Source organism: Cataglyphis hispanica, chromosome 11 (assembly GCF_021464435.1).
Source record: "Cataglyphis hispanica isolate Lineage 1 chromosome 11, ULB_Chis1_1.0, whole genome shotgun sequence".
Classification (NCBI taxonomy): Eukaryota; Metazoa; Arthropoda; class Insecta; order Hymenoptera; family Formicidae; genus Cataglyphis; species Cataglyphis hispanica.
In genome coordinates this window covers 4,929,472-4,957,223 of record NC_065964.1, presented here as the reverse complement: position 1 = coordinate 4,957,223, position 27,752 = coordinate 4,929,472, and the positions used below count along the sequence as shown (strand labels likewise).

At 30.2% G+C, this 27,752-nt stretch overlaps 4 protein-coding genes across 13 annotated transcripts in view; 3 read left to right on the top strand and 1 right to left on the bottom strand.

Moving 5' to 3' along the window:
* Positions 1–19,140, top strand: part of LOC126852778 (beta-galactosidase) — a 108,201-nt gene extending 89,061 nt beyond the window's left edge. For 2 of the 4 annotated variants that reach the window (XM_050597929.1, XM_050597928.1), the window contains exons 3-12: positions 13,962–14,296; positions 15,772–15,941; positions 16,073–16,223; positions 16,359–16,422; positions 16,759–16,853; positions 17,267–17,497; positions 17,582–17,753; positions 17,883–18,004; positions 18,147–18,548; positions 18,666–19,140. In XM_050597929.1, the coding sequence (XP_050453886.1) occupies positions 14,222–14,296; positions 15,772–15,941; positions 16,073–16,223; positions 16,359–16,422; positions 16,759–16,853; positions 17,267–17,497; positions 17,582–17,753; positions 17,883–18,004; positions 18,147–18,548; positions 18,666–19,082 (1,899 nt within the window). In that variant the 5' untranslated portion in view covers positions 13,962–14,221 and the 3' untranslated portion in view covers positions 19,083–19,140. The remainder of the gene's footprint in view (positions 1–13,961; positions 14,297–15,771; positions 15,942–16,072; positions 16,224–16,358; positions 16,423–16,758; positions 16,854–17,266; positions 17,498–17,581; positions 17,754–17,882; positions 18,005–18,146; positions 18,549–18,665) is intronic. The other 2 variants (XM_050597930.1, XM_050597932.1) reach the window with 2 other exon arrangements.
* On the bottom strand, positions 270–9,715 carry LOC126852779 (organic cation transporter protein-like). Of its 6 annotated transcripts, XM_050597934.1 has the most exons (12): positions 9,450–9,715; positions 6,565–6,799; positions 6,418–6,489; positions 3,997–4,319; positions 3,771–3,874; positions 3,542–3,696; positions 2,870–3,180; positions 2,607–2,721; positions 2,409–2,543; positions 1,756–1,937; positions 1,435–1,571; positions 270–1,077 (listed from the first exon to the last, which is right to left on the bottom strand). In XM_050597934.1, exons 2-12 carry the CDS (start codon positions 6,584–6,586, stop codon positions 1,023–1,025), a joined length of 1,611 nt encoding a protein of 536 aa, XP_050453891.1. In that variant the 5' UTR covers positions 6,587–6,799; positions 9,450–9,715; the 3' UTR covers positions 270–1,022. The 6 variants fall into 6 exon arrangements, with proteins under 6 accessions (XP_050453891.1, XP_050453890.1, XP_050453893.1 ...); XM_050597933.1 differs by having other exon boundaries at positions 2,409–2,721; positions 9,450–9,705; XM_050597936.1 differs by having other exon boundaries at positions 2,409–2,721; positions 6,418–6,528; positions 6,620–6,799; positions 9,450–9,672.
* On the top strand, positions 13,791–23,102 carry LOC126852794 (zinc finger protein 239-like). Its single transcript, XM_050597965.1, has 5 exons — positions 13,791–13,809; positions 21,274–21,441; positions 21,913–22,082; positions 22,312–22,474; positions 22,861–23,102. The coding sequence occupies exons 1-5, from the start codon at positions 13,791–13,793 to the stop codon at positions 23,100–23,102; spliced, it is 762 nt and encodes a 253-aa protein (XP_050453922.1).
* Positions 23,103–24,449: 1,347 nt separating this feature from the next.
* On the top strand, positions 24,450–26,261 carry LOC126852782 (rRNA methyltransferase 3, mitochondrial). 2 transcript variants are annotated; one of them, XM_050597942.1, is made up of 5 exons: positions 24,450–24,504; positions 24,597–24,973; positions 25,068–25,306; positions 25,403–25,558; positions 25,628–26,261. In XM_050597942.1, exons 2-5 carry the CDS (start codon positions 24,615–24,617, stop codon positions 26,239–26,241), a joined length of 1,368 nt encoding a protein of 455 aa, XP_050453899.1. In that variant the 5' UTR covers positions 24,450–24,504; positions 24,597–24,614; the 3' UTR covers positions 26,242–26,261. The 2 variants fall into 2 exon arrangements, with proteins under 2 accessions (XP_050453899.1, XP_050453898.1); XM_050597941.1 differs by having other exon boundaries at positions 24,450–24,973.
* Positions 26,262–27,752: the final 1,491 nt, after the last annotated feature.

The following is a 27,752-nucleotide window of genomic DNA, read 5'->3' as shown; positions in this document are numbered from 1 at the left end:
ACTTTTTCCAAAACATTTTATTCGATCAAAATATTTTTAACGTACACCCAAATTATTTTTCTACATAGTTCGCACTAAAACTTCAGCATTATTTCCACCGGATTTGGCAGTTTCTTTTGCATGTCATAAAAAGTTGTGAGATGTGTCCAAAGCCGATTACGCATGAAAGAATTCGTTTGAATACATCTCATTATCACGTCATGAAATAAAATGTTTTGGAAAAAGTCCGATTTATATTTGACTTGCCCACGTATTTGCTACCTATGAAATAATGAGATAAATGCATTTTTACAAAGTCTCTATATTTATAATATATATATTCGCACATTTTATATACATATATTACATGTAAAATGTGCGAAACGAGAACCGTTCACAATACTGATATCAAAGATATACGTATAAAATTGACATGATCCTAATCGAAAAATGGAAGATAAACATGTCATTGAGTAAGCTGAATTAACTACTTAATAAATAAAGAAATGCGCTTTTTGCCTACAAAAGGGAATTTCTATTTATAATATATATACATCTGGCAAAATCTTACAGAATAGTCGCACATACTTATTATGTTTGGCATATATATATATATATATATATATATATATATATATATATATATATATATGAGCTTAAAAGTCTTTCGAAAAGCGTGGAGTGATAAAATCTATAAAGATACTTTTCATTATTTTTATTTTATATATAAAAATGTCAGTTTTGATTTATATATATGTTATATAAGAAATGTGTGAATCGCAAATGTGATGAGATGATGATCAATGACAATTGTGCTAATTTTGTTAACATTATGAAAATAACATAATAAATAGAATTGTGCTATATATATGTACGATTAATCGTAAAAGATGTTTTTTATCAGTGTAGCGATTTTATTTTTCACAGAATTTGTCATAATAATAATTCGATATTGCTTCTCTCTCTCTCTCTCTCTCTCTCTCTCTCTCTCTCTCTCTCGGCCGCGGAAATATTTAAAATCTCATGGCGATTAGTTTTTTTTTTTAGAATGTCGCTTCTGCTTCGAGATCTCCATGTTTATCTTTCGACTTACACTTCCTGCAAATAAGAAAAGCAATGCGTTTCATAGTTTATAATATACTTAACTTTTAAATCTGATATAAAAACGGCTCTAAATACTTCAGTATTGCATTCTATTTACAAGTATATATACAATATTACTGATTTGCATTTGGCACATGTGAAAAGAAATGCAGAAAACATTCTAGATAACATTTTTCCGCGTATTATTTCATTAAATTTTCCTCTTTTATGTAACAAAAATTTGTATGCGAAATTTGATAATTCATTAAGTAATCAATAATTCACCTGCATGTAGCATATGCTCATATATGAAAATTATAATACTTGAAGTTTATGAGAAGGATACCGGGTGAAAAGAAGTTTGATACTTACTTTCCAAATTCCTCGCCGTCTTGAAGCGTTTCCGGTAATGTGCATCCGGCAGTTTCAGGCAATAATAGACACAATGCGGCTCCGATCAATGGCAGAACTCCGAATATAATTGGCGGTAGCCACGATTCAATGTAATCCTGCAATAGTATCAACAAGTGGTAATCTAGAAAAGACTAATTAACGCAGTCGCACGATGATTCATATGCAGGATGCCTATCTGAAGTTCAAAATTTTTGTCTCACGCTTGAAACTATTTATAAATCAAAGTAAATATAATGTTACTTAAGTTAATTGGCTCTAATTAATATATCGCATACTAACCAAGGACACCACAAATGGCGCTACAATGGAGCCTACTCTAGCACACATACTGCTCGCGCCAACTCCGATGTTCCTTACGACTGTAGGAAACAGTTCTCCAGAGAAAAGGTAGACTGTCGTAAACGACACCGACATGCCGACAATACCGAGGCATGCCAGAAGCAATCTTAACCATGCCATGTCTAAAAAAACAGAGATAGATGTATCGCCATGTCGATTTAAACAATTGCGCTTAATGGTTATCGTAAACTTTTTGATTATTCAAAGTAATAGAACACAAGGCGTTTCCTGATATTAATCTCTTGATTAATTTCTACTTTTAGAAACATGATTTCAATCAATAAATAAAGCAATTTTGCGAAAACAAGAAAATTTTTATATGAGCAATATTCTTAAAAAAAAAAAAATCTGCAAACTTACTTTTTATTTCGGGTAATTATTTTGAAAAAAAAAAATTTTTTTTCTCTCTTAAATTTTATATACATATAAAAGAAGTTTAAAAAAAACTTACTATAGATAAGAACATCCTCAAGATGGATTCTAAATTATAACTTTTATAAAACTCTCTTTATCATTGTTATTTAAAAATAATTATATAAACCAAAAAGATAATAAAAGTGAATAAAAGTGAATCACATAGAATAATCGCTTACCGTGTGATACGAAGATTAAGAGCAGGCAAGCCAGGCCAGTTATAGAATTGCTGCAGATCAGAGTGATTCGTCGACCTAGTTTATTCATCGCCCACCATGCGACGAAGTTTCCTGGAACCTGTATAGCACCGGACACTGCGAAATTAATGAAAATATTGCCACCGACCTGGCCAATGTACTGTGATATACCAAACAGACCCATTCCACATACGATCCAATTGAAGAAAATCGAGAGGGATTTCACTCGCATGTTCGGTGTGCGAAACAAGTCTAGAAACGAAGGCTTATAGTCCAGCGCAGATTTCTTCAAGTTCTAGAGAAATATAAAAACGCAAACTTAATATTCTTTAAATCGCGTGTAACCATTTCCCTCTGAGTTATTAAATTAAATTATCGAAAATCGCTTATTATTATACGGATTGTTTGGTTTCATCGAAATATTTTGAACAATCGTCTCTTACTTGATGCAAACAATGTTTTCTGATTATTTCGGGAACATCCACATTTTCCACTTTATTAATATTGGCCGCCCTCTGCAACACTTTGCACGCTTCTCGCTGCTTTCCCATGGCTAGTAACCATCTCGGTGACTCGGGCACTATCCACCAATAACTTAAAAGAATTATAGATGGGAGTGTAATGGCGATTTGTAATCGCTGCCAATGTCGAAACCAGAACGCGAGTCCTGCCAGCGACATGTGGCCTAAACTGAATGGTATTTGATATAAAACGGTGATGGCGGCACGCCATTTTGTACCTACTATTTCCATACCTAAAAATAAAATACGCAAATAAAGAATACGTTTATAATTTTGGAGAAATAAATCGCACAAGCATCGATTGCGCAATCTATATCAATTTGTATAAATAATCGTTTATATAAATATTGGATAAATTATGATGTCTAATTATTTTAATTTACGTGCAGAGAGAGATAGACAGTGATTAAGTTATCTAGAGTTCAAGATTGTAAGAAATAAAATATTTTTTAATATTATTTGTTTTAATACAGTAATTAAGAGTATTATGTACAAAGATAATTGTATGAATATTGCAATTTTATTTTAATATTTATCGTTGCAAAAATCTTCGTTAATAATAGTTTCGTATATTTGAAGATTCGAGATACTTACAAATGACGTAACTAGTAACCATCGTGCCTCCAGTGGCCAAGGCACTTAACAACTTCATCAGCAATAATACTTGAAACCAAGGAACGATTGCGCATCCAATACCCGATAACAATTGGAGAACGATAGAAATCATGAGCGGTTTTTTTCTGCCGTACCTGCAAGATACAATATTCTTTATTCCTTCGTAACCGTTTCACGGCTATGAGCGTTCAATCATATATGGACTTGCCTATCTGCTAAGCTGCCGAAGATTATGTTGCCGAGAAGCACCCCGAACATAAGAATAGACTGTTGGATATTGGCGTAATGCGTCCTATCGCAGACTAGATTCCACTGAAACGACACAAAATTACTTCCTGTTCTCTTGCTTGATAAGATAATTTTTAAACAAACACGCTCGTTTTTCGCTTTGCGAACTAAAACCAAACGGCTTTTAAACTCACGTAATAACTTACTTGCGATATAATAGTCTCGGGAAATATTCTTCTGTCGTACTCCCATTCAGTGCATTTTGCCAAGGTGCCGTTAACATTGACCATGCACTGGTCCTTGGAGTCGACGGTAGCGGGCGCCGTACAATTGTAATCCTGATGAGGCGCCATAAAGACGATCGCCAATTGATGCCATGCTACCGGAAATTTGACCAAAGAAATCGCCAAGCAGACGATGATCTGCCATTTGCCGAGATTGCCGATCGCGATTTGCACGGCGTCGACATTTGCGCCAGAATCGACATGATCGTCCTTACCGTTGGAAATTTGCTTGACATTCACGTTCGCTGCAATTTAACAAGATCTCTGCACTTTCGTATAAATTCGTGTCAAGATCTCTATTAATTAATATTTTTTTTTAATTACAGCTTAATTCTATCTTAACTATATTTATATCGTGTAGAAAGATTCTTTACATTTTTATGTGTAAAAATGAATTAATTATTTTTATATTTTTCTTGTATTAGAAACCGAGTGACAAGAAGAAAAAAATTGCGATTAATAGCTGTAGGACATGCCGTATTGTTGTTGTCACGATGAAACATATGACGCAGATCTGTTATCATATACAGATTCCATATATTTGCATGATATATTGCTTGTCAACAACTTCTCTCTCTCTCTTACTTGTTATACGTGAGATTTAATTACGCTCATTGTTTATTCTGATTAGAAATTCATTGCATTATGCAATACCTGAAGATGTACATAACATGTGCATTGATCTATTGTTTCTTCGATTTATTTTTTACAACAATTACGTCATCTAATAACACCCATTAATGTTCGATTTTCATAAAACAAAAAGAAAGAAAAATGCACGCTTTCATTACAATGAGATTATATCAAATATAAATTTTTAAAAGACTATTTGTTTTTTATTAGACATTTATACGTTAATGAAAGTATTAATAAGGGGGATCGAATGTCGTAATAATTGCTTAGATAAATGTTTCCTGTTACTTTGAAAAATATTCATTATCATATACATATCTGTTCACACAAGTTAAATTTGCATAGCTGATTATTTATGATATGTAATGAGATTTCCAGAAAATGATAATAATGTGCGAGTAATCGTATGAATAATTGCATTAAAACAATCGCGCATTAGAAATCTAATGAGGAATTACTAAGAAGAATTAATATGAAGAGTCTATCAAATAAGGAAACTACCATTTTTTTTTTTTCACTCAGAGTACCATAAGTTCGAAATTAAATCATTGATTCGTCGCAATTATCAGGCGTCGCTGCATATAAACGATTTAATCTCACTTACTCATATGACAAATGATTCATAAATATTTGTAAGCTGAGCAGATTTTTATAAATATTTGTAATGAGTAATTTGTAAGTAAATTTACCATATAATTCGTAAGTTAATGTATTATACAAGATATACGCGGATAAAAATTTATTCAAAATTTACAGTATATAAAACTAAATTTTTATAAAAATTTAAAAAAGTCGATAATAGTAAATCATTAAAAAATTAACATTCGAAGTTTTCTCGTTCTCGAACTTGCGAAATTACGGAATAGTTTTTACTATATAAATTAAGCTTATCAATTCACTCTGTATGATATGCGAGTGGGCATTCTCTCATTCAAGCAAATTTTAGACGGTCGAAACGAATTTCACGCGGCTTTTGATGGATATAGGAATTGTAAACAATAAAAAAATTAATTGACGATACAATGGTGGAGAATCGGTGCATGCAATGGCAGTGCATAGTACGTACTGCGGTAAACAACGACCAAACCAGTTCGTAGAAGAAAAAAACGCTAGACAGTGCATGTGAACCATAAAATGCGTGCTAACCTCGAGACATCAAGAAGACAACCTTCGATCTCCGACTTACATCGACATCCTTCTTCGGAGACTCGAAAGGTCAGTCTCGCCTTTCAATCTGTCATACCTCAGTCGTACGATACAAATTTATTCTAAGATTGTTACATTCTACGCGCCAAAATAAATCCAGCCTTTTAAGGACACTTGAAAGTAGGATAAATCTTGAAACAAATTTAAAGTCGACTGTTACAAAAATCGATCAATCGCAGCTTTTGCCACCGCGTATATTTGTAAATAAAATTTAACTTAAAATTTTATTTAAAGAAATCATATGAGAAATTAACTGAAGAATACAGTTCTGTTCTCTATTTGCTGTCTTAAATTCTTTGAAATATAAAAAAGTACTGTAAATTATTGAGGGCGTATTTCAAAGGATTAAAAAGCAGCAGCCTATTAGAATTTTTAATCTATATTTTATCGGTTATTCTGTTATTATATTTATTTGTAAGTTTTATTATCTTTATAATAATTGCAATATAAAAATTTAGCTTCTTTTATCGTATTTATTATCTTTAGAATTTATTATCAACATACCATATTCGTTGGTTTTCGTATCCTTCATATCACCGCCTGCTTGCACTATCTTTAAGTTACTTTTTCGAATATCTGTAACGTGGATGGTAGAAGATGTAAATGCGCCAACAACTAAAAAAACAACGATTAAAAAATACTGATCATTACCGGTCAGCTGTTTGCAACACATCCGTTATTAATTTATAGGATAAGTGAAAGACACCTTAATGTGTGCATATTAGTATGTGATATTACATTTTCTCCTGTTTCTAATTTCCCTTGTCCCATCTCCTCCTTCCTCCTTTCACCTATTCTCCTACTTCTTTCACCTCTCGTGCTCCGACAAGAAATCGTTTTTTGCAATAACGGACATTCCTGAACTCGCATAGCATGACAAGGTTAACTGCATTATACGACAGACAGTCAATAATAATTAACAAGGACAATCATTGTTGATGACTGATCATTAAAAACTAATCTCTATAAGCGCGCGTGTGAAAGTAGTAAAATATCTCCATGCGCGCCTTAATTGTTATTACCCATCGCGTGTGATTATACTTGCATCTTGACTTATTTAATGAAACTCTATAGAATCAACTTGTATAATCGCAGATCTAATAACAGGTTTATTTATTTCATACATACGCATATAACGCTTTGATACGAATCAATCATCGATATTGTTTCTTATTTTATTAAAATAATAAGGTTAATTTCTTTCTCGCATGTATCTCAAACAGATCATAACATGAATAACATAAACAAAGAAGATGGAGAAATTACATTAATCATATCAATCAATTTTAAATTATATTAATCAATTTTTTTAAATGCTCAATAATGTTCTATTGATCGATGAGGAATTAATGTTGAGAAAAAATTAATTAATGATTTTTTTTTTGGTCCTGGTAAACGATAAATTTATAGGATATATTATTTATAAATTACAACTCTTCTTCGACGAGATAACGTGAATGTTACTTAATGAGTAATCTTAACGGCGCTCTGTACAAACACAGATGTTATTGTAAGATGACATTTTAATATATTATCATATTATTATAGCGTATACATAGAATTTTTAATTTGTCTCAAAATTTATCTTTATTTTTAGAGGCTGTTATTAATTTTTTCTAGAAATAATAAAGGAAAATTTCAATAATCTCTTTCTTAAGATTCCTCGAATCATATATTCACACTTTTTTAAATTCATATTTAAATAAATTATAAAATTTTACACACGTAATATATAATAATATATAATGTCATAATTTACAGTTATTTTAAATGTGGGATATAATGTATTGTTGTTTATTTCAACATTTACAATAATTTTTTTTCTAAAAAACAATTTGTATACGAGTAAACAATTTTATTATAGAGTTATTTACAACATCGCATATCAAAACGTACGAATAAATTTGTCGTTTGCTCAGACCGAAACATTTGCCAATTGATTCTTTCTTATCGCTTTCTCTTGTCAGTATAGAGCACTTAATGCAATTTTTTGTGTGCTTTAATATTTTTTACGACTGTAATTTAGCCAAATAAATTGATGATAAGCATTATTCTGATAATTCTCTAAAAGAAAGAGAGATTTCGAGCCAAAAGTATTTAAGAAAACGCTTAGATAAGAATATTAAAAGTATGTCTAACCACAACAACAATTCAAATTATGAGAATTTATCAACTCATGCCATGGCGACGAGTCGAATCTAATCAATGAACGAAATGAAATTTAATACAATAAATTATATTTTATCAATATAATATCCTAAATTTCGGCAACAAACAACTAGGACTATAATTTGTTATTGCTTTTATTTGTTATTGTAGCATAATTTGTTATTACTTTTATTTGTTATTGTATTATTAATTGAATGGTGTAGCAATATTATCAGAAAGCAAACTTTTACTATATCATATTCACTCAGTTTAAAGTTAAATAAAATTCTTATCTGACATTTGGAAGATCGAACTTTGTTGGTTCAGCCTTTAAAATATCATAACGTCAATATTTTATGTTATCTTTTATTATGACATACTTAATATCGTGATGATTAATATTACGTAATAATATGATTAATATTACGTAATAATAATTATGTATAAATAAATTTACAATATCTCGCCAAAATGGATTTTGAGAAGTAGCGATTAATACAGAAGGATGGGGCATTGAACCGAAACGGAGAGAAAAAGAAGAAGAAAACCGGGAAAATAGTAAGGCAAACACTATGTTACGAATGGTGGAGAAAATATCGGCGCCTAAAATGACTCTGCTAACAACTTTTCCTCACTGTTATTACCGCGTTATTACAGTTATCATGCCTGTTGCAACCTAATTATGATTGGGGTGCGGAAATCGCGTCAGTGGCGTCAGCGTAGTTACACCTGGTAATTTAAGTAGATTTTTATAGACGATCTTAATTCTACATTTTCTACATGCCACCAAGGCTGTAACACGTTGTAATTCTCGAGATATGTGCATTTTTCTACACACGTTCCCGAGTTAAAAAAGACATACCGCTTATCGCAAACTAATTTTCAATTTCACAAGAATGCAAATAAAAAATAAATATTCGTATTCTTCTATTAATTTTAAGTGAACTTTAATAGAATTTTTATTTATAGCTTGATTATAAACGTTGATAAAATTTAAAAAAATTATAATAAATAATAATATACATCTCACATTTTTGCAAAAGAAAAATTTAATTTCCAAATATACTAGGAAATCTATTAGTAAAGTTATTTAAAAATATTTTAAATTTAGAATATAAAAGATAGTATAAAGAATGTGATATTTAAATAATAAGTATACAATACATTTATCTTTTTTATCGTCAAAATAATTGAAATTGTCGATATTAATTAATTTCGGTATTATCCATGAAATTTTGATTTATCATCGAAAAAAATCAAGAAGGCTTCAGAAAAAAATTTTCAATTTGATTCGCGCAATAAATCGAATTAATCGAATGGTGTAGCGCATAAAACCATTCAAAGGCTAATTGTTAACTTATCGATTAATGAGAATTTCAGAGACACACCTATTTATAGAAATGAAATTTCGGATATCCAGCAGGCTTGAAGGGGAGGAGCTCGAGAGCTCGAACTCGCGTTTCGCACTCGCGTTATGAACTTGGAAAATACGTTTGCTCGTGTAGATCGTGCGGAACTGACGGCTCGAGCATAACGACTATCGTATTGCCTGAAGACGCAACTTGGATAAAGTCTTTCAAGCCACTTGTTCTCCATCAAGAGAGAAGGGATGCCGCCGCCAAACGTCACCTCGTGATCGCGGCGCCGCTACGTAGGACTCAACGGAAAAATAATCATCTGCAATATGCAATTTTATGCACAAGATGAAAAAAGTAAATCGACAGCATCTTTTTCCAGGAACGAACCGGCCGTTCGAAGTTAATTCTAGAATACCAATTACAGCTCCATTCGCTTTAATCGCATTTTTCATACATTGCATTTCTTCTTCCTGCATCTTTTCCTCCTGCAAAAGTCTGGATTTTTATTTCCTTAAAGAAGAAAATATAATTAAGAAAAACACTTCAATATAAGAATAATTTTTTTGATAATTAAGTTGAAATCTCTTGTATTGAACATATTTATATGGGAAACTATTGGATCATAAGATGTGCTATTACGTTACATGTAATATCTCGTCGCGTCAGTGGATTATTTAATTATCTATCATTAGTGTCAAATCATTAGTGTCACGTAAGCGATATCTCAGTTTGCATTTCGAATCATTTTAAATAATGCTTTGAAGGAATTTTAGAAGGATGGTTTGTTGATAAAAGCGATATGCGCCGTCGAGCGGTATTCTAATATCGAAGACGTGAAAAATCGTCATCCAAGCCGCGATTTACATATCGTGGAAAACACTCGGATACCTCGATATATGTATCATAATAATGCTGTCATGTTTAAAAGATCGAATTGCTTTCGAATGTGGCATAAATAACGTTAAGAGCGGACTCTTTATTTAAAAAAAATCTCTTCAGCTAAAAAGATTTATATATATATATATAATATTAATATTTTTGATTAGTTATTTCAATTAAAATAAAAAATAATATAAATCATATTCATATAAATATAAATCTTTAAAGCATAAATGTTTAATTATTCTCACAATTGTAGAGAAAGCGAATACGAATTATATATCAGAAGTCAAGTTAAGCATAAAAGCTGTTACAGCACAGTCGTTCTTCCATTAACCCCGGTTAACTTAATCCTTTAAAAACACGCGCATGCGATACCAAACATGTACATCTGCATTAAGTGGCTTAATTGTCACAAATTTGTTGACCACCGCATGTTAATTAGAGAAATAGCACGGTCAATGTTCCGAAAGCATTCTGATACGATTTGTTTGTTAAAATTCTTATTACTAATGCTAGTAACAATTGGTGAGATCATAATTTTTTTTTTTATGATCGCCATAATTTTATTCTTCTCTTTAAATATTATTCTCTAATAGCTTTGCAGCTTGCTTGTAAAAATTTTTTATAAATTATCATGTTTCAAGTTTATCTAAATATTTAAGTAACAATCTGTGCATTAATCGTAAAAATGAGGAAAATTTTCAATTTAATAAAAATTTCCGATATATCAGTAACAGCTCAATTATCTTTTATCGCGACAAATGCCTAATGACCTTAAAATTTCTGAATCACTCTTATAACCAGGATATGAGTTTATATAATAGTAAATGTCCGAATTGTGTGTTGCGGTTAAACGTCATTAAATATCTCGTAAAATTGTATAAAGCTTAATTGGTTTCTTTCGGTAATATTATACGACGACAAAATAAAATGAGTAATATATGGTTTTAAAAGGATGTAAGGTTTATTTTAAAAAAGTATATTTCAAGTTTGAAACTTTTCAAAGATCAATAGTAAAATGCTTTAAATTTACTTAGAGTAATGGAAAAAATAGTTTTTACATATCCCTCCCTCTCACATACACATATACTCGCACACAGATGTTTTTAATATAATTACAATAAATATTGCTGAATTTGTGCTAGATTTGCAAAATCGATAGTATCGCATTTGTGCCAAAATCGGAGCGCAGATCAATAACGAGAAAGAAACGAAAAAAAAAAAGAATTAAAATTATAAAACAAGTGTTTATACGACCAAACTGGCAATTTATTGTTTGATTATTATATCACGACGTTTTGACCATATGGTTTTGGTCCTTATCAAGTGAAAGTTATAATTAAAAAGTAGAAAGAGAAAAATCGAAATGTCAAACTGACATTGTGTCAACCACTATGTTTGGAATACTGAGATCAACTGTTGATCTCAGTATTCCAAACATAGTGGTTGACACAATGTCAGTTTGACATTTCGATTTTTCTTTCTACTTTTAATTATAACTTTCACTTGATAAGGACCAAAACCATATGGTCGAAACGTCGTGATATAATAATCAAACAATAAATTGCCAGTTTGGTCGTATAAACACTTGTTTATTAATTTATTTACTGGCGACATTTTTAAAATTAAACATAATATAATAAAATTATAAAGTTAATTAATGTTAACGAAATAAAATATCAAAAATTAACATTTCCCAAAAAATGGTAAAAGAAATAACATTATTGTGCCAAACAAAAATTAAAAAAAAAAAAAAAAAAAATATAACTGTCTCGGTTTTACAAGAACTGTTCGTGCGTATGTGCGTATATATGAGTATCTGTTATATGAATTAATATAATTACAATTTATAAATATTCGAGATAATAAATTATACCTTGTAGCAATCTTTATAAACGCAAAACTTTGATAAGATATTTTTTATTAAATTAAACGAAATTGGTTTCGATTTTAATATAGTATAAACGCATGTTTATTTTTCAATTTTTTTAATTATATCGCAATTGATAACGAATTTTATTTAATTGCGAAATTCAATGTGCACGCCGCACAACGGCATGGAAATGTATCTTGTCCCTTCGTGGACAATTTATCTCTAAATGATAATATACGTACACCTTTAGTACGTTTCGTTGCTTGATCGGTATTCGTAGAAAATGCAGTTGGAACGGAGATAAAACGAGTACAAGATACAAGCACTTTTAAATAACGACACGGCACAATGTCACTTTCACGAAAATATGTTTATAAAATATGTACAGTTTTGCAAATGAGTGCGTTACTAAATTTCGCGAGCACTCATATGTGTCAATCGATGAGATGCTAAACGCGGCGCTCTCTCGATAAGCGCGATCTTATGAATGGTTTCGCACAATCGGTATAGCTCGATAAAGTTATTAATTTATATATTTGTATAATAAAAAGTTGCTCCATTCTCTTCTAGAAAAATTATGTCAAATTGAAACAGCATAATTTTGACTAAAAGATTACACTAATTATGACAAAGCTTTTAGTTAAAATGAGATATAGAATTTTTTTTTTTTTTTTGTAGCCGATTATTTTATCTTTAGAATATAAAAATCTGCTTCGAATCTTTAAAATTTATTATTCATATTTTTATTTTTATCTTCTTGCTTCTTTTATTTATCTATGGTTGGAAAAATTAAACTAGGATATTTTTGACATAGACTAGTATTTAGTCCGTTCTTATTTTAAGACCGTCTTAAGTAATGTCTTAAGATGCTAATAAACGACTCTGTGATTGGTGTTTATAACATCTTAAGATTGTACTTAAGACGGTCTTAAATCGACTATATACCGGTCTTAATCTCTGATTTATGCAATCTAATACTTTGCTTTGAAATCTTTACTCAAAATTACACTAGTTCTGTTAAATTGTTAAATTTTGTTAAATAATATATATTAGTTTATGTTGTACATCTATTTTGATCATAAGATCATATCAACCTTGTTTTCCGTCAAAAGAAAAAATTATTTTATCGCGATGCAAATTTTAAAAATAAAAATAAAAATAACTAATAGATGACAAACAACTAAGACTATAGAAAATTATTATTAAAAACAAAAGACAGAATTTTATCTTTATTATGATACTTGATACCATGATATCCGACAAAAATTTAAAAAAAATGTCACATTCAGATTAGATAAATCTGATTTCATCTTGATTTTTTTGATGCATATATCAAAAACAACATATCAATAATATTTATTATTTTCTTATGCACATAAAATTGCGATCTTGATTCGATTAATAGAATATTAATTTTGGTGCAAGTAGATAAGCGATAATGGAAATCTCGTCTTTCATGCGAAACAAACATCGTAAAGTATCGTTTTTAGCGCATCTTGAAGCGCGTTTATCACATATGAATGGAATAAATATCGGGCAAACATTATATATTCTTATAATATATTATAACAATTTTCTCTCATAAAATATAAATACGCGAGATATAATTTAAAACAATGCATAATATATTACGATGTCACATTTATACATCACACGTTATATATACACATTTTTTAAATATTTAATATATCTATATTTTAATAATATATATGTGTAACACTTTATAGGAGCTTCTGAGCTAACAATGTGTTAAAAGTTTGGATGCATTATCTGAACATTTGCCACAGTGCAATGTTTTGATAGCATTTTTTAGATTCTGAAACATGTTGAGCATTATCAGGCGAGAATGTGCACCGATAATCCAGCAATACTTGAGCGATGGTACGACCGGACACAGTATCGCATCTCGCCGATGATAAATACCAGTGACTTGTCTTAGGCATGCCATCGAATCGTCAGTGACGCGCGAGCGTCGGTCAGTGGAAAGCGAGTCGAACGGCGAAGATTAGCTGAAAGAAGCGCGACGTGAAATTAAATCGTCTGGAAAATGTGGTCGTTGGTATTCGTGACCACCTTGGCATTGAGTAGTGCTGTATCGGAGACAATAAACTTACCGAGTAATGTACGTGTAAATGAATCTTATATATATATTATAAGTGTGCAATGTGTTTATGACTGACGTTACAGATTTTAAAGATCTTTTCCTTATTCCCGGTTTTTTGCTCGAAGCAAGACTCGAATTAATTGATGAATCAATTCTGAATTGAATTAATTGATGAATCAATCTTTATGAGATTTTTTAAAGTATCTTTACATTGTTTTCTTATCGAAAGATAAATTTAACTTATTGTTAACGAAAAGTTTCTTCGCAAAAAAAATGTTTCCAAATTTATCGAATATTTGTTTTTACATAAACCTTCAGATGCATAAAAGTGTAAATAAACGCAATCAGCAAAAAAAGAGAATAATAATGATAATTTTAGAAAAAGAGAATCTTGGAACAATAACTTTAACGTTATTTTCAAAAGATAAGAGAATTGGGATATTTTTTTATAGATCAATTCATTACTTGTGCATCATTAATTGGAAATAGTCGAAATTCCGTTCTTAAAATGGAGATGCTTTGAATAAAGATGAGTGCTATACACATTTATGTTAATTTAATAAAATAAAACAGCCATAATACGTTCGTACACAATGTATACGTTCGCATAATTCGTAAAATTTAAATGCAAGTCATAAAGTAGATGGTTTGATTCTACCGATTATCCTCGACCTCGTATCCTAGATAGAACGATCGCTGAGATTGAATCGAAAGCTAAAGCGTTACTTGAATTTAAAGTCACTTTTCACATAGGTACTTTAGACAAAATTGCATTTGTATTTTCGAAACACGATTAAATCTTTTCAATCAAATACTGCAGTGTAATTGAATGTATATAGTATAGTATAGTATAAGTCTTGTACAAGAGAAAGTTCGCGTAAATGTAATTATATAAATTAAATACACTACCTAAATTTTATCCGCGTCTATTGCGAGAAATGGTAAAAAAAATATTTACTATATGTCTGCTACGTTATGCGTATTTCTGTGAGTCTGTAAATTTATTCTTATGATTAATCTGTCAAAGACGGACGTAGGAATCGCGATATACTAACTAGACGAAGGTGGGAGACGATAAAGAGACGGGGATCAGCTGGTTGCAGTAACCGGCCCCGAGCGCATATTTCCAATAAAATTCGCTAACCGGCTTACAAGAATGTAACAAAAAATATAAATATACTACACGAAAGTCTGTAACTTGAAAGCACGTGCGTATGTGTGACACGTTCTATTTATGTTAAGAAATTGCAGAAATATTAATTCGATCGTGAAATAGAGAAAATATTAAAATATTAAAGAATATTAAAGAAAATATTTTTTGAAAATAGAATACACACACATAATTAAATATAATCAAAAGTAAATATGGTTAAACTTGTGTGAAAATATGATACGATTGGAAAGCGATGTTTTAGAAATTTTTAATTATTATAGCGCATATCGCTTTTAATAAATATTTTAGCAAGAATTTAGAAAAAAATAATTCGATACAGGAGACATGGCAATACAGTTTCGGAGTTGATTATGAGAACAATCAATTTCTATTGGATGGAAAGCCTTTCCGGTATGTTTCCGGCAGTTTTCATTACTTTCGGGCGCCTAGACAGTATTGGAGGGATCGTTTAAGGAAAATGCGAGCTGCGGGACTTAACGCGATCTCCACGTAAGTCTTAATTTTACATCATCGTTAAATACACATTGACGCAACATAATAATCTTTTATCTAGACTTATTAATTTCGGAGTAGAATAATATCAATGCGACTAAATTTTTTTGTTTGTTCCCGAAACATAGTTATGTCGAATGGAGTCTTCACGAACCAGAACCAGGTCAATTTAATTGGGCTGGTGATGCGGATCTAATAGAATTTTTAAATACCGCGCAAGAGGAAGACTTGCTCGTATTGTTACGACCGGGTCCTTATATTTGCGCGGAAAGAGATTTGGTAAATATATGCATGATTTAGCGAGAAAAGTTAGTGGTCTAATTAAATAAAAATTTCGATATATTTGCTACGTCAAATAGATGAAAATATTTTATATCTGATATATAATTTCAATATCGATATATCTGTCCTTAGGGTGGTCTACCCTATTGGTTGCTTCGTGAAGTGCCGGATATAAAACTACGTACAAAAGATACAGGTGAGATAAAACTCTTTCACGTGTTGTAAAGATACATGAAATGTTGATAGAAGTTGTGAATCGTTTCGATTCAAAATAGTATTCTTTCCTCAATTAAATGTATTTTGTGTTCTCTGATATTATGCGTAATTTAAAACCGATATGTCATGGGCAACGACCCGCTACTTCCGTGATAAGAGATAAAAGTCTTTTTTACTCTCTACAACGATTCTCTTCTTTTCTGTCAATTGTCGCCGCTCAAATTCACCGATATTATCGAATAATTGAAACCTACACATTATTACACGAGCGGATTAAATGTAATTTTATTGTCTACTGATTTTTTCACTTTCGTAGCTTTCATGAAATATGCCACAACGTATTTGAATCAGGTGTTAGAAAAAGTCCAGCCACTTTTAAGAGGCAACGGAGGACCGATAATCATGGTTCAGGTAATGAATTTGCACTTTTGAGATAACAAATATTATACAAATATTATTATGCGATTTTTATGCAATATCAAAAGTTATCTTTTAATCTTTTAAAATGCTGATTGCATATTGATTGCTCCGAGATAGTATATATTTAACATTTATCATTCTCGATTGAATTCGGATTATAATCTCTTATATTAATCAATGTAAATACTTGAAGATCATAAATATCTTAAGCAATGATTATAATGCACCTACGAGAGTTGTGCAAAAAATGATTATGATAATTTTCTTTATAATTAATAATAAGTATGATAATTATATGATTTAAAATTAATATACATATATTCAATTTTTAAAATTTTCACTTTAACAAACACGTCTATTAGTTATCAATTTCACTGTGCTCGTTTCATCGTTTATGTTAACAGATAGAGAATGAATATGGGAGCTACAATGCTTGCGATACCGAGTACACGGATATGTTAAAAGAAGTGATTGTCGAAAAAGTTGGCAGTAAGGCTCTCCTATATACGACGGATGGTGCGTCCGCGTCCTTGCTCCGTTGCGGCTTCGTACCTGGTGCATATGCCACCATCGATTTCGGGACATCCGTTAATGTGACTAGCAGTTTTCAATCCATGCGTCTCTATCAGCCACGAGTAAGCAGCGATATATTGATATACTTACAAAAATCTCGAAGATCTCGACACGTTTGATTATACTTTGAAAAAAACAATTCATAGGGTCCCTTGGTGAATTCTGAATTTTATCCAGGATGGTTAACTCACTGGGGGGAGACCTTCCAGAGGGTAAAAACAAAAGCTGTCACGAAGACCTTGAATGAAATGCTTGCTCTAGGCGCTTCCGTTAATATTTACATGTTCTACGGTGGTACAAACTTTGCTTTAACTTCCGGTTAGTCAATTTCTTCTTTTGCGAATCGGTAGCCAATAAAATCTGCAAAAATAATATTTGCAGTATTTGCGATAAAATTATTATATATACCAATAAGTGAATTTTATTTAACGTAATAATTATTGACAGGCGCTAACGGCGGTGTAGGTTCATATAGTCCACAGATAACTTCTTATGATTATGATGCTCCTTTGACCGAAGCCGGAGATCCGACAGACAAATACTTTGCTATAAGAGACGTCATCAGTCAGGTGCGTTTTTTTGCAAGATATGTATCATATTTTTAATTAGATATTTGAAACTTCATAACAAAATTGCGGTCTTTTATTGCTCTAGAAAAGATGTAAGAGTTATTATTAATTATAAACAAGTTCATGTCTCTTGAAATTACAGTACCTGCCATTGCCGAACATGTCTCTTCCAACCACATCTCCGAAAGGCAATTACGGTCCGGTATTATTAGAACCGATACAGAAGCTGTTCGATAGCCGATCCTCGTTTGTGGTGAGCTTGGCGACCGGCAGTAGACCTAAAACTTTCGAGCATCTATCTGTAAATCAAGGTTTTGTACTTTACGAGACGAATTTGCCGTCTTCTGTATTCGATCCTGCTATATTACATGCAATGACGAAGGATAGAGCGCTAGTTTACGTGGATGGTAGATTATCCGGAATACTGAGTCGCATAGATAACATATATACTGTGCCGCTAGAGAATCCTTACGGTCGCCGTCTGAGTTTATTGGTGGAGAATCAAGGACGTTTGAATTTTGGCAACGAAATCCACGATTTTAAGGTATTATATAAGATCTAAAAAAAGTGTTTGCATATAAGTATTAAGATAATGAGATTTATAGTTGTTTTTGATATCAAAGATTGTACCAAAATTTGTTTTCCTTGCGTTGTTTTTTAGGGTATATCAAACGTGACTATTAGCGGAATTCCATTGATTAATTGGAATATGACGGGCTACACGATTTCTGACGTGTCATCTCTTCGAGATGTGATAACTATAAATATAAATAGTGGATCTTTAATCAATGGCCCAGTGTTTCTTCGTGGACGGTTCACGATTACTGGGCAACCGTTGGACACATTTTTGGACACTACCGGCTGGGGTAAAGGAATGGCTTTCGTGAACGGTCACAATCTCGGCAGATATTGGCCGTTGGTCGGTCCGCAAAAAACTCTGTACGTACCGGCTCCGTATCTTCGTACAGGCGAGAATGAGCTGATCCTGTTGGAACTAGAATACGTATCGCAAACGAGGAAAATGAAGTTTCAAGCCGTACCGAATTTGGGTACGGGATCGCAAAGCTCGGATAGTTAAACGAAACTTTTGTACTAATAATTTTTAATATTAAAATAAATACACGAAAGAGAGTGTATATGTTTTCTGCTCATTCGAATATATCTCCATAAAATATACTTAGCGAGATTACATTATTTTCGCTCAAATATTAACGAAAGAAAGAATCAAATAAATCATCCATTCTATATTTTATTACTTAATTAATTGTTTTAATTTTATAATTTAAATTTAAGTGATTAACTACGTTATCGCCAATATATTCTATGATAAAATAGATTAATTCGAAATATTTTATGGGACAAGAATGTGTGTGACATATTTTTTTAAAAAGATTTTACAGTATTACAAAATTAACTATGCGAAATTATAACTTTGTATTCATCTTATTTGATTTATAAAGAGTTTAATCATTTCGAGAGAGATAACACACCGGATATCAAAGGCATGAAAAGAACATTACAGGAACATTTAACGACAGTTTTTACGATACAGAAATCGATCAGCCACGATAATACTGCGGCGCTACACGGCAAAAATATGCACATTGTTGTCTATGGTCGATGAAGAACCGATTTGTAAAGATCCCGCCGGAGCATTCAATGGCTTTAATATCCTTTGCGTTGACAAATGAGGGGTTCGCACGGTAGGACGTCCGATAGTTCGAAACGACGAATTATCCTACCTCCGCTCCGCGTGTCGTTTCAGACGAATATCACGGATAATAATGAGTACACGATGACAAAGCATTACCGGCTATCTGCTTCATAAGCTTCATCTATACGATAATGTTTGTCTGAATATCTAATGAATAGATATACATTTTTACGCGATTGTAAAATAACTCTAAACAGAGATAAATATTAAAGATGAATATTATGAATATATATGACTAACAAAGAATATTATCTTCGTTCGACGCCAAGTTGCTTGTGATTCGGAAGTGTCTACTATAAATCACAATAGACTACATTTGCCGTATTTTAGATTTAAATAGCTATTGACGTAAAATTTACGTCGTCCTATTTCTTTGTTCAAGATTTAGCCGGACGATACAGTCAGTAAACGCTTTTTGAAATCAAATTAATTAATGAAAATATATATTTAAAAGTATATAATTAAAAATCGATTTTTGTATACTCCCATATATATATATATATATATATATATATATATATATATATATATATATGGGAGTATACAAAAGTATGGGAGTATAAATTAAATTAATACATATATTAATATTTGATTGTATGAAAGTTTATTGCCTTGGTAACGTTAAGAATTGAAAGGAAATATTAAATAAATTTAAATTCTATCTTCTTGATTTGATAATATAACGTAAACATCTTTGATAAAAAAAACAACCGATGTATCTTTCTAGAAACAAAGACGGATTTTTGTTTATATTATAAAATAGATTTTTTTTTAATAACGATAAAATATTTTAATTATATTATCTTAATCATGTGATGCGTTGTAATCACAATTTTCGCTTGTGATAAATGTCATTTTTTCTTTATTTTATTTTACACATTATTTAATTATTTTATATATTGAATAATTCTCTTTATATTTTGCATTAAATAACAATTTCTTTTGTTATACTACACATATTTGTCAGTATAATTTTACCTTTCAGATGAATCATAAATTTCATCACTTTTTTTAGTATTGCCTTTTAGCAACACCTGTACCACGACAATCATTTGAATACATGTTTCGAAATGTGCCACATGCGCAATTGCAAAGTATATTATCCAAACAGCGATCAAACTCCGCCCTAGATGAAAATACCGCCTTTGACATGCGCCGGAGAGTCGTTTGCGCGACTGCACCGCTTCTTACCTCTAATCTGATCGCGTTTAATCTGACCAAAGTGCTAAAATGCTGCTCGTGTAATTCGGCGCGTTAGTTCCGTTTACTCGTAAAATCATAATTACAATTATACAAACGATTACTCGTGTAAATTGACAAATCATCAGAAATAAGAAATTATCATAATGTCCGGTAAGAAAATTATGGAAAAAAAATTCACGTTATAAATATTCCTATAAATAAGCGAAAAAATGTAAATAAACGTATTCTAAATTTAATACTTATTGAAATACAAATGATTATATTATTGTCACTATAAAATGCATAGAGGAGAACGTAATATGTCTAATATCACATAATTACAATTTAATTAAGTAAATAATATATTAATTAGTATGGAACGCAACGCAAAATGCACCGTTGGATTTGAGTAGAAATGGAGCTGCATGGAAAACTAGTGTTGTTAATACTTTTAAATTTCAACGATGTCTTCCTTGCCAAACTTGCGGTAAAAGTTTCGACAGACCTTCACTTTTAAAAAGACATCTACGAACCCATACAGGTAAATATTGAGAGAAATATTAAAAATACGTATTCTAATAATCTCTCATAATATTCTCCTTAGATTTTATTATTCTTAGAATAATAAATATTATATACTGTGTTATTAATGTAAATATAGTAATTAATAATAACGTCGTTATATCTGCATCCTAAACTAATAATTTGTGATAACATATAAATATTTTTTCCGAATAACAGAGAAATAATTGCATTCTAATTTTTGGCTGTGATTGCGAATTTAAGAAGCTTAGAGAATTTAAGTATCGAAAATTCTTCACATATTCCACATTATACTGATATTTATAAAATTTTTAAGTTACAATTAAATAATATAAATATATAATAAAATAATAATTAAATAACAAAATTATTAAAGACTTTACAAAGAAAAAGTACTATGTAAAATTGTATTTGAAAACTTGCTTCTTTATATTTTTGCAATCACAATTAATATTATAAAATATTTTAGGAGAGAAACCACACGGCTGTACGATATGTGGTAAAATGTTTAGCACAAGTAGCTCGTTAAATACCCATATTAGGATTCATACCGGTGAACGTCCTCACGAATGCCCGATGTGTGGAAAACGCTTTACCGCCTCATCGAATTTATATTATCATCGTATGACGCATTACAAGGTTCCTTTCCCTATTGGAAATATTGTGCATTTAGCGATGTGCAATTTAAAAATAGACTATAACTTAATATAAAAAGTAAATCAATCTGTAAAAAATAGTTTTTTTTTCAGAGTAAAGTATTCTAGTTCTCCAATACTACAATAATTATAAATATAAATTATCCGTAAATAAAAATAGATATTGCAAAGAATATGCAATGTTTTGATATATAATATAATTTGAAATGCAGGAGAAGCCACATAAATGTGATGAGTGTGGACGATCCTTTCCAACTCCCGGTGATTTAAGGGCTCACGGGTATTCTCATACTGGTAACTGGCCATTACGTTGTCCAGTGTGTAACAGAGGATTTTGTAAAGTTGGCGCCTTACATCATCATATGAAATCACATGGTAATACGAGTTTTATAATAAAGATAATAATTTTATCTACTTATTGTTTATTACCGTTAGTATTTTGAAAATACTAATAATTTACTTCTTTTAATCTAATCTTTTTTTTTTTAAATCGGCAAAATTTCTAAATCTAATTGAGCTAATTTACACATTGATGAAAAAAATATTGCATTATTTTTTCTGATAATTACAGAGGAAACAGCTTATAACGCATTAGTTTGAAATGTCAAATATAATATGAAATTAATGAAATGTGACGAATTATCGTGTCCTAATTATATAGCGATTTGCACATATAATTTTTTTATTAAATATCGAGAATATGCAAAACGAAAAACTATAAAATTAAACAACTACTTATATTTAAAATTCTTTCTTTCCAGACGATCATTCTTATCGTTGTAATATCTATAATCAGAAGCCTCCCATGATCAGTAATTTACGAATTTATGAACATCAATATAATTCTCATGTGTCAAATAACAGCACAAATGATTACATGAATATGCATAACGGTATTGCAAACATAGAAATTATCAAGTTTGAAAGCCTCGGTAACAATTACATGCAATTACCTGCATTGTATCCATGGTCTTCTTGGATGTCATCACAATTTCAAAACTAATTCAATTGTATTATATATCCGTATTTGTATGCGCGATTATATAAACTATTATTTAAAAAAACTATTAATGAAAAATATTATTTATTAATATTATTTAATCAATATTTATTAATTATATAACCATATGTAAGTAATATAATATATAAAAATATATTATACGAGTATATTATACGAGTAAATAATCTTTTGAGTTCTTAATCCTCTTTTTCTCCTTAGCCCTATATATCTATAATATTTATCTCATTTTAAATATAGAAAAAGAAATGTCTAACATAATGCAATATCTCTGTTTTATGTGTATAGAAAATTTAAATACATATTTAAAAATTTAATTTTATTAAAAATTATTAATATAAAATAAATTTTATCTATTATATATATATATATATATATATATATATATATATATATATATATACATATTCTGTACACAATCGTATATAATATTCGTTAAAATGATACTGAAATGGACTTTATAAAGATCGATCTTTACACGCAGAATCTTTAAAAGATTTTTAATCTTCTGTGTGACAATGCAACTCTAAATATTATTAGCAACGTATAGTACGTACGCTACGTTTAGTAATTAAAATTGTGAAAATTTTAGAATAAATGCTTTTCTCTCTTTCATTTCCCGCGACAATAATATGTTGGAAATTTTCTCGATTCTGTCAAATGGCAAGATTATCGTCATTCCAACATTTTTATACGACAATATTTGCGCTATATCAAGTCGCTAATGATTGTAATTAATTTTGCTATAAGCTGTATGGAAGATGTAAAGTTAGAGGATGCATATCGTAGTATCTCACGAACCTTTATTACGTGCACTTTATGATCCTAATAATTAGACGATTTTTGATAATTTAAAGTTTTGCAGTATTCAAATTACTCTTTAAGATTTATAAAATTCTAAAAACTTTTTTTTCTTGTTTTGAATCGCGATTCTTAGAAATTTAGTTCATGTATTATCTAATATAATAAAAATGTACTTACTTCTTATTTGATTATAATTTGATGTTTTTTTCGAGTTTCCTGACGATTTTTGAGAATTTTGTTCTTCTTTTCTCGCTAGATCGTGCATTATAACGAAACATAGTACACAGTACATCTTGAGAATTTGAAATAGAGCACACACTTTGCAGTCATGATGCACGAATATTTAGATACGATGCGAATGTCTAAAAATATTTTTGATGCTATAAGTATTGCAAGTATTTGATTGACCAATCAGAATAAGGAGATCTTTGCTCCGATTGGTCAAACGCTCGCAGCAATTATAACATCAAGAAAATGAAGACAGCTGTAGTACAACGTCATATAACTTTATGTTTCATGGCTCGCTCAGCTGATGTACACAAAGGCATGCGGTCAGTAATTGAAATTCAGCAACAGAATAAAGATGTGCACTTGTTATAATAAGAAATATATATGATTAATATAATATAAATTATTGAAATAAACGTTTACGAAATATTGATTAATCTGTTTAAGTGAGCTTTCGAAATAAGAATGTTGCTCAATGCAGTGCAATTATCGATTAGATCGATTTGCGGCATAAATCTTTTGAGGTCAATCAATCTAAGGCCAAATATAAAATGCAGATATACTAGGTGGGCTAGTCGGTCTCCTGTTGCGATTGTCAATGAACATGAACTTTTTGATGAAACGACTGATACGAAGACAACAAAAACCAAAATACCTGAAAAAGCTTTTAAAACACGTAAGGAGAAATTTAAAACACGTAAGGAGAAATCTAAAACACAGAAAGGAAAAGAAAAGAAAAAACAGGAGATTCAAAATAAAGTGGGAGAAACTATTACCACAGAACAAGGATACAAATGTATTAAAGCAGATGACAGGCTTATAAGGTATGTGTAATTCCTTAAATAATATGTGGATCATATTTATTAAACTACTAATCAATCCACGTGCAAATAATCACATGTATTTTTCATGTTTCAGCTCTTTAATGATAGATGTCAAAACAAGAAACAAGAGAGAAAAAAATAATAATATGTTGTTAGAAGGTTTTCGTTTGATTAAAGATGCAGTTGAAGCAGGGACAAAACCAAAAGCCATATTCTTCAATAGAATATCTGAAATATTACCATTGTCACTATCCAAGGAAGTAAAATTGTATAAAGTTCCATATCGTACAATTCAGTTGTGGTCTAATTTAACAACTTCTCCTGGAATACTTGGTAAACATTGATTTTGATTTTATATGGAAATAAATGCAAACAAGTTAACTTTAAAGAAATGAATAGTATTATATATATAATTATTCTTTGATATAGGAATTTTTGAGATCCCAGATGTGACTGCCAAGCAACCTACTGATAATGCTATACCTCTGACTATTATCTGCGATAATATTAGAGACCCTGGAAATTTAGGAACTATTGTTAGAGCTGCTGCAGCAGTTGGTTGTGAAAAGCTGCTATTAATGAAAGGTAATTTATACATAAAATATTATTAATTTTACAGTCATAAAAGCTTATTTCCTTAATTCCTTTTTTCAGGATGTACAGATTTATGGGACACTAAAGTATTACGCAGTGCTGTTGGTGCACATTTTCGCATACCAATACATACATCTGTTTTATGGGATGAAATTCCAACATTAATAAGCAACGAATCGATGATGTTCCTAGCAGACAACAATATAACATATGAAAATAAGTTAAAAGATAATATGGTTAATGCAGAATCAGATGTAAGTACTTTCATCGAAGCTGACGATAATAATATGAAACAAGATAATTACGATGCCAACAATGGTCAAATAGTTGAAAACGATAAATCAGAGGACGCGATAGACGAATTAGTAGATAAAAATAAATCACACAAACCAACTGCAAAAACTAAATTATTAGTAAAAAAGTTAATATCTCAACTTCCAGTTGAACCTTATTATACGTTAGATTTTACAAAGAAAGAAATAGTACTTGTAATTGGTGGGGAAACTGAGGGTGTAAGTCTCGAATCATGCAAATTGCTCCATGCGAGAAATTGCATTCGTGTCAATGTACCGCTGACTAACGGCATTGACAGTTTAAATGTTGGTGTAGCTGTTGGTATCGTTACATTTGAAATGAAAAGACAGTTTATGACCAAAAATATAGATGATAAATAAAATTATTTTTTTATATGATATACATAAAGAAAACTTCATAAACCTTCCCAATTATTCTTGCAATGATAGAAAATACAATATTACATTTATTGCTTGGTTATCTTTTGATATCGAAATATTTTTCTCTGGTTTAATCAATTATTTATGATCCTTATTGATCTAAATTAGAACTTTATTTTCATATTTTGCATTTTATATCTAACAATGTTTTAATATGTCATATATTGAAAAAAAAGAGATAGTAGAGAATAACACTCTATGAATTTATTAAAAATTTTAAATATATACATTCAGTAACACAATATTTCATTTTAATATAAAAATAACTTATGTGCTGAACGCTGCACTATTTTTCTAATATGGCAAAAAAGTAAATGTGGCTTATTAAATATGGTGAAAAAGATGATAGATATAGTCCATGCAATACAATCTAAAGAGAGTATACGCTCTTATACCTAATAATAAACTATTAATAACAAGATATATATTGATATATGTATCTAATAAAAATTTTAAAAATAAACTCAGCTAATAAAAGTACTATAATTAATCATATTACTTTAATGTTGAAAATATTATAACAGAAACAATCATAATACTACTACTATTACTATTACTATTACTACTACTAATATGGCAAACGTTCTATATTATTTGATCTATAATAGTATACAGTGAAAAATATAAATTTTTAATTTCTATACAACTACTAAAAAATTTATTGATTATGTGCAGATCTTTACATATCATTTTCTGCCATAATTACAAAATCTAAAATACTAAAGCTTTTTAAAGGAAAATACAGCAAGAATATTGCATAAAGATGAGGGCAATGCAATTAATATTATTAATAGTTAATATCAAAAATTGCATGTTATAATTCACAATTATATAATACATAAATCTCTAATGAAATAAGTATGCATGTATAAGAAAATATATAAATTTTAAAGTGAGTTCAAATATATTTTTTGATTCAGTGAATGTTGCAAGCTTAATTAATGCAACAAAAGAGTATACGTTTCCAACGACACTGTTTGTGACGAGTATTTCTTTGTAAATCTGTACTATGTGAACTAATATCTGAGATAGTTTCACTTAATAGAGAGCCATGGACCGATACAATCTCATTATCTTGAAACCATTCTGGACTAGTATTATATATCAATGTATGAGATTCTTTATTAGCTATTTTGTTTGTTTTAAGGTTTGTGGATTCATTTTGATTAGTCATAGATGCGGTGTAGGTGCAAACTTTTGATTTGTTTTGAACAGAATCCTCGTACACATTAATTTCAGAATCAGCAGTTATAATTGTATTATTTATTCTTATAATTCTATTACTAGAATGCACTTCAGTTTCTAAATTTGGTAAATTCAAGTCATTCTTGATAGGCATTTTTCCTGATACAGTCTTTTGTAATGGAGACAACGTTAATCGTGCGTGGTTTAAAGTAAAATCGCATTTATTGAAATCAAAATTGGGCGTTAACGGAGTTTGAGCTTCATGA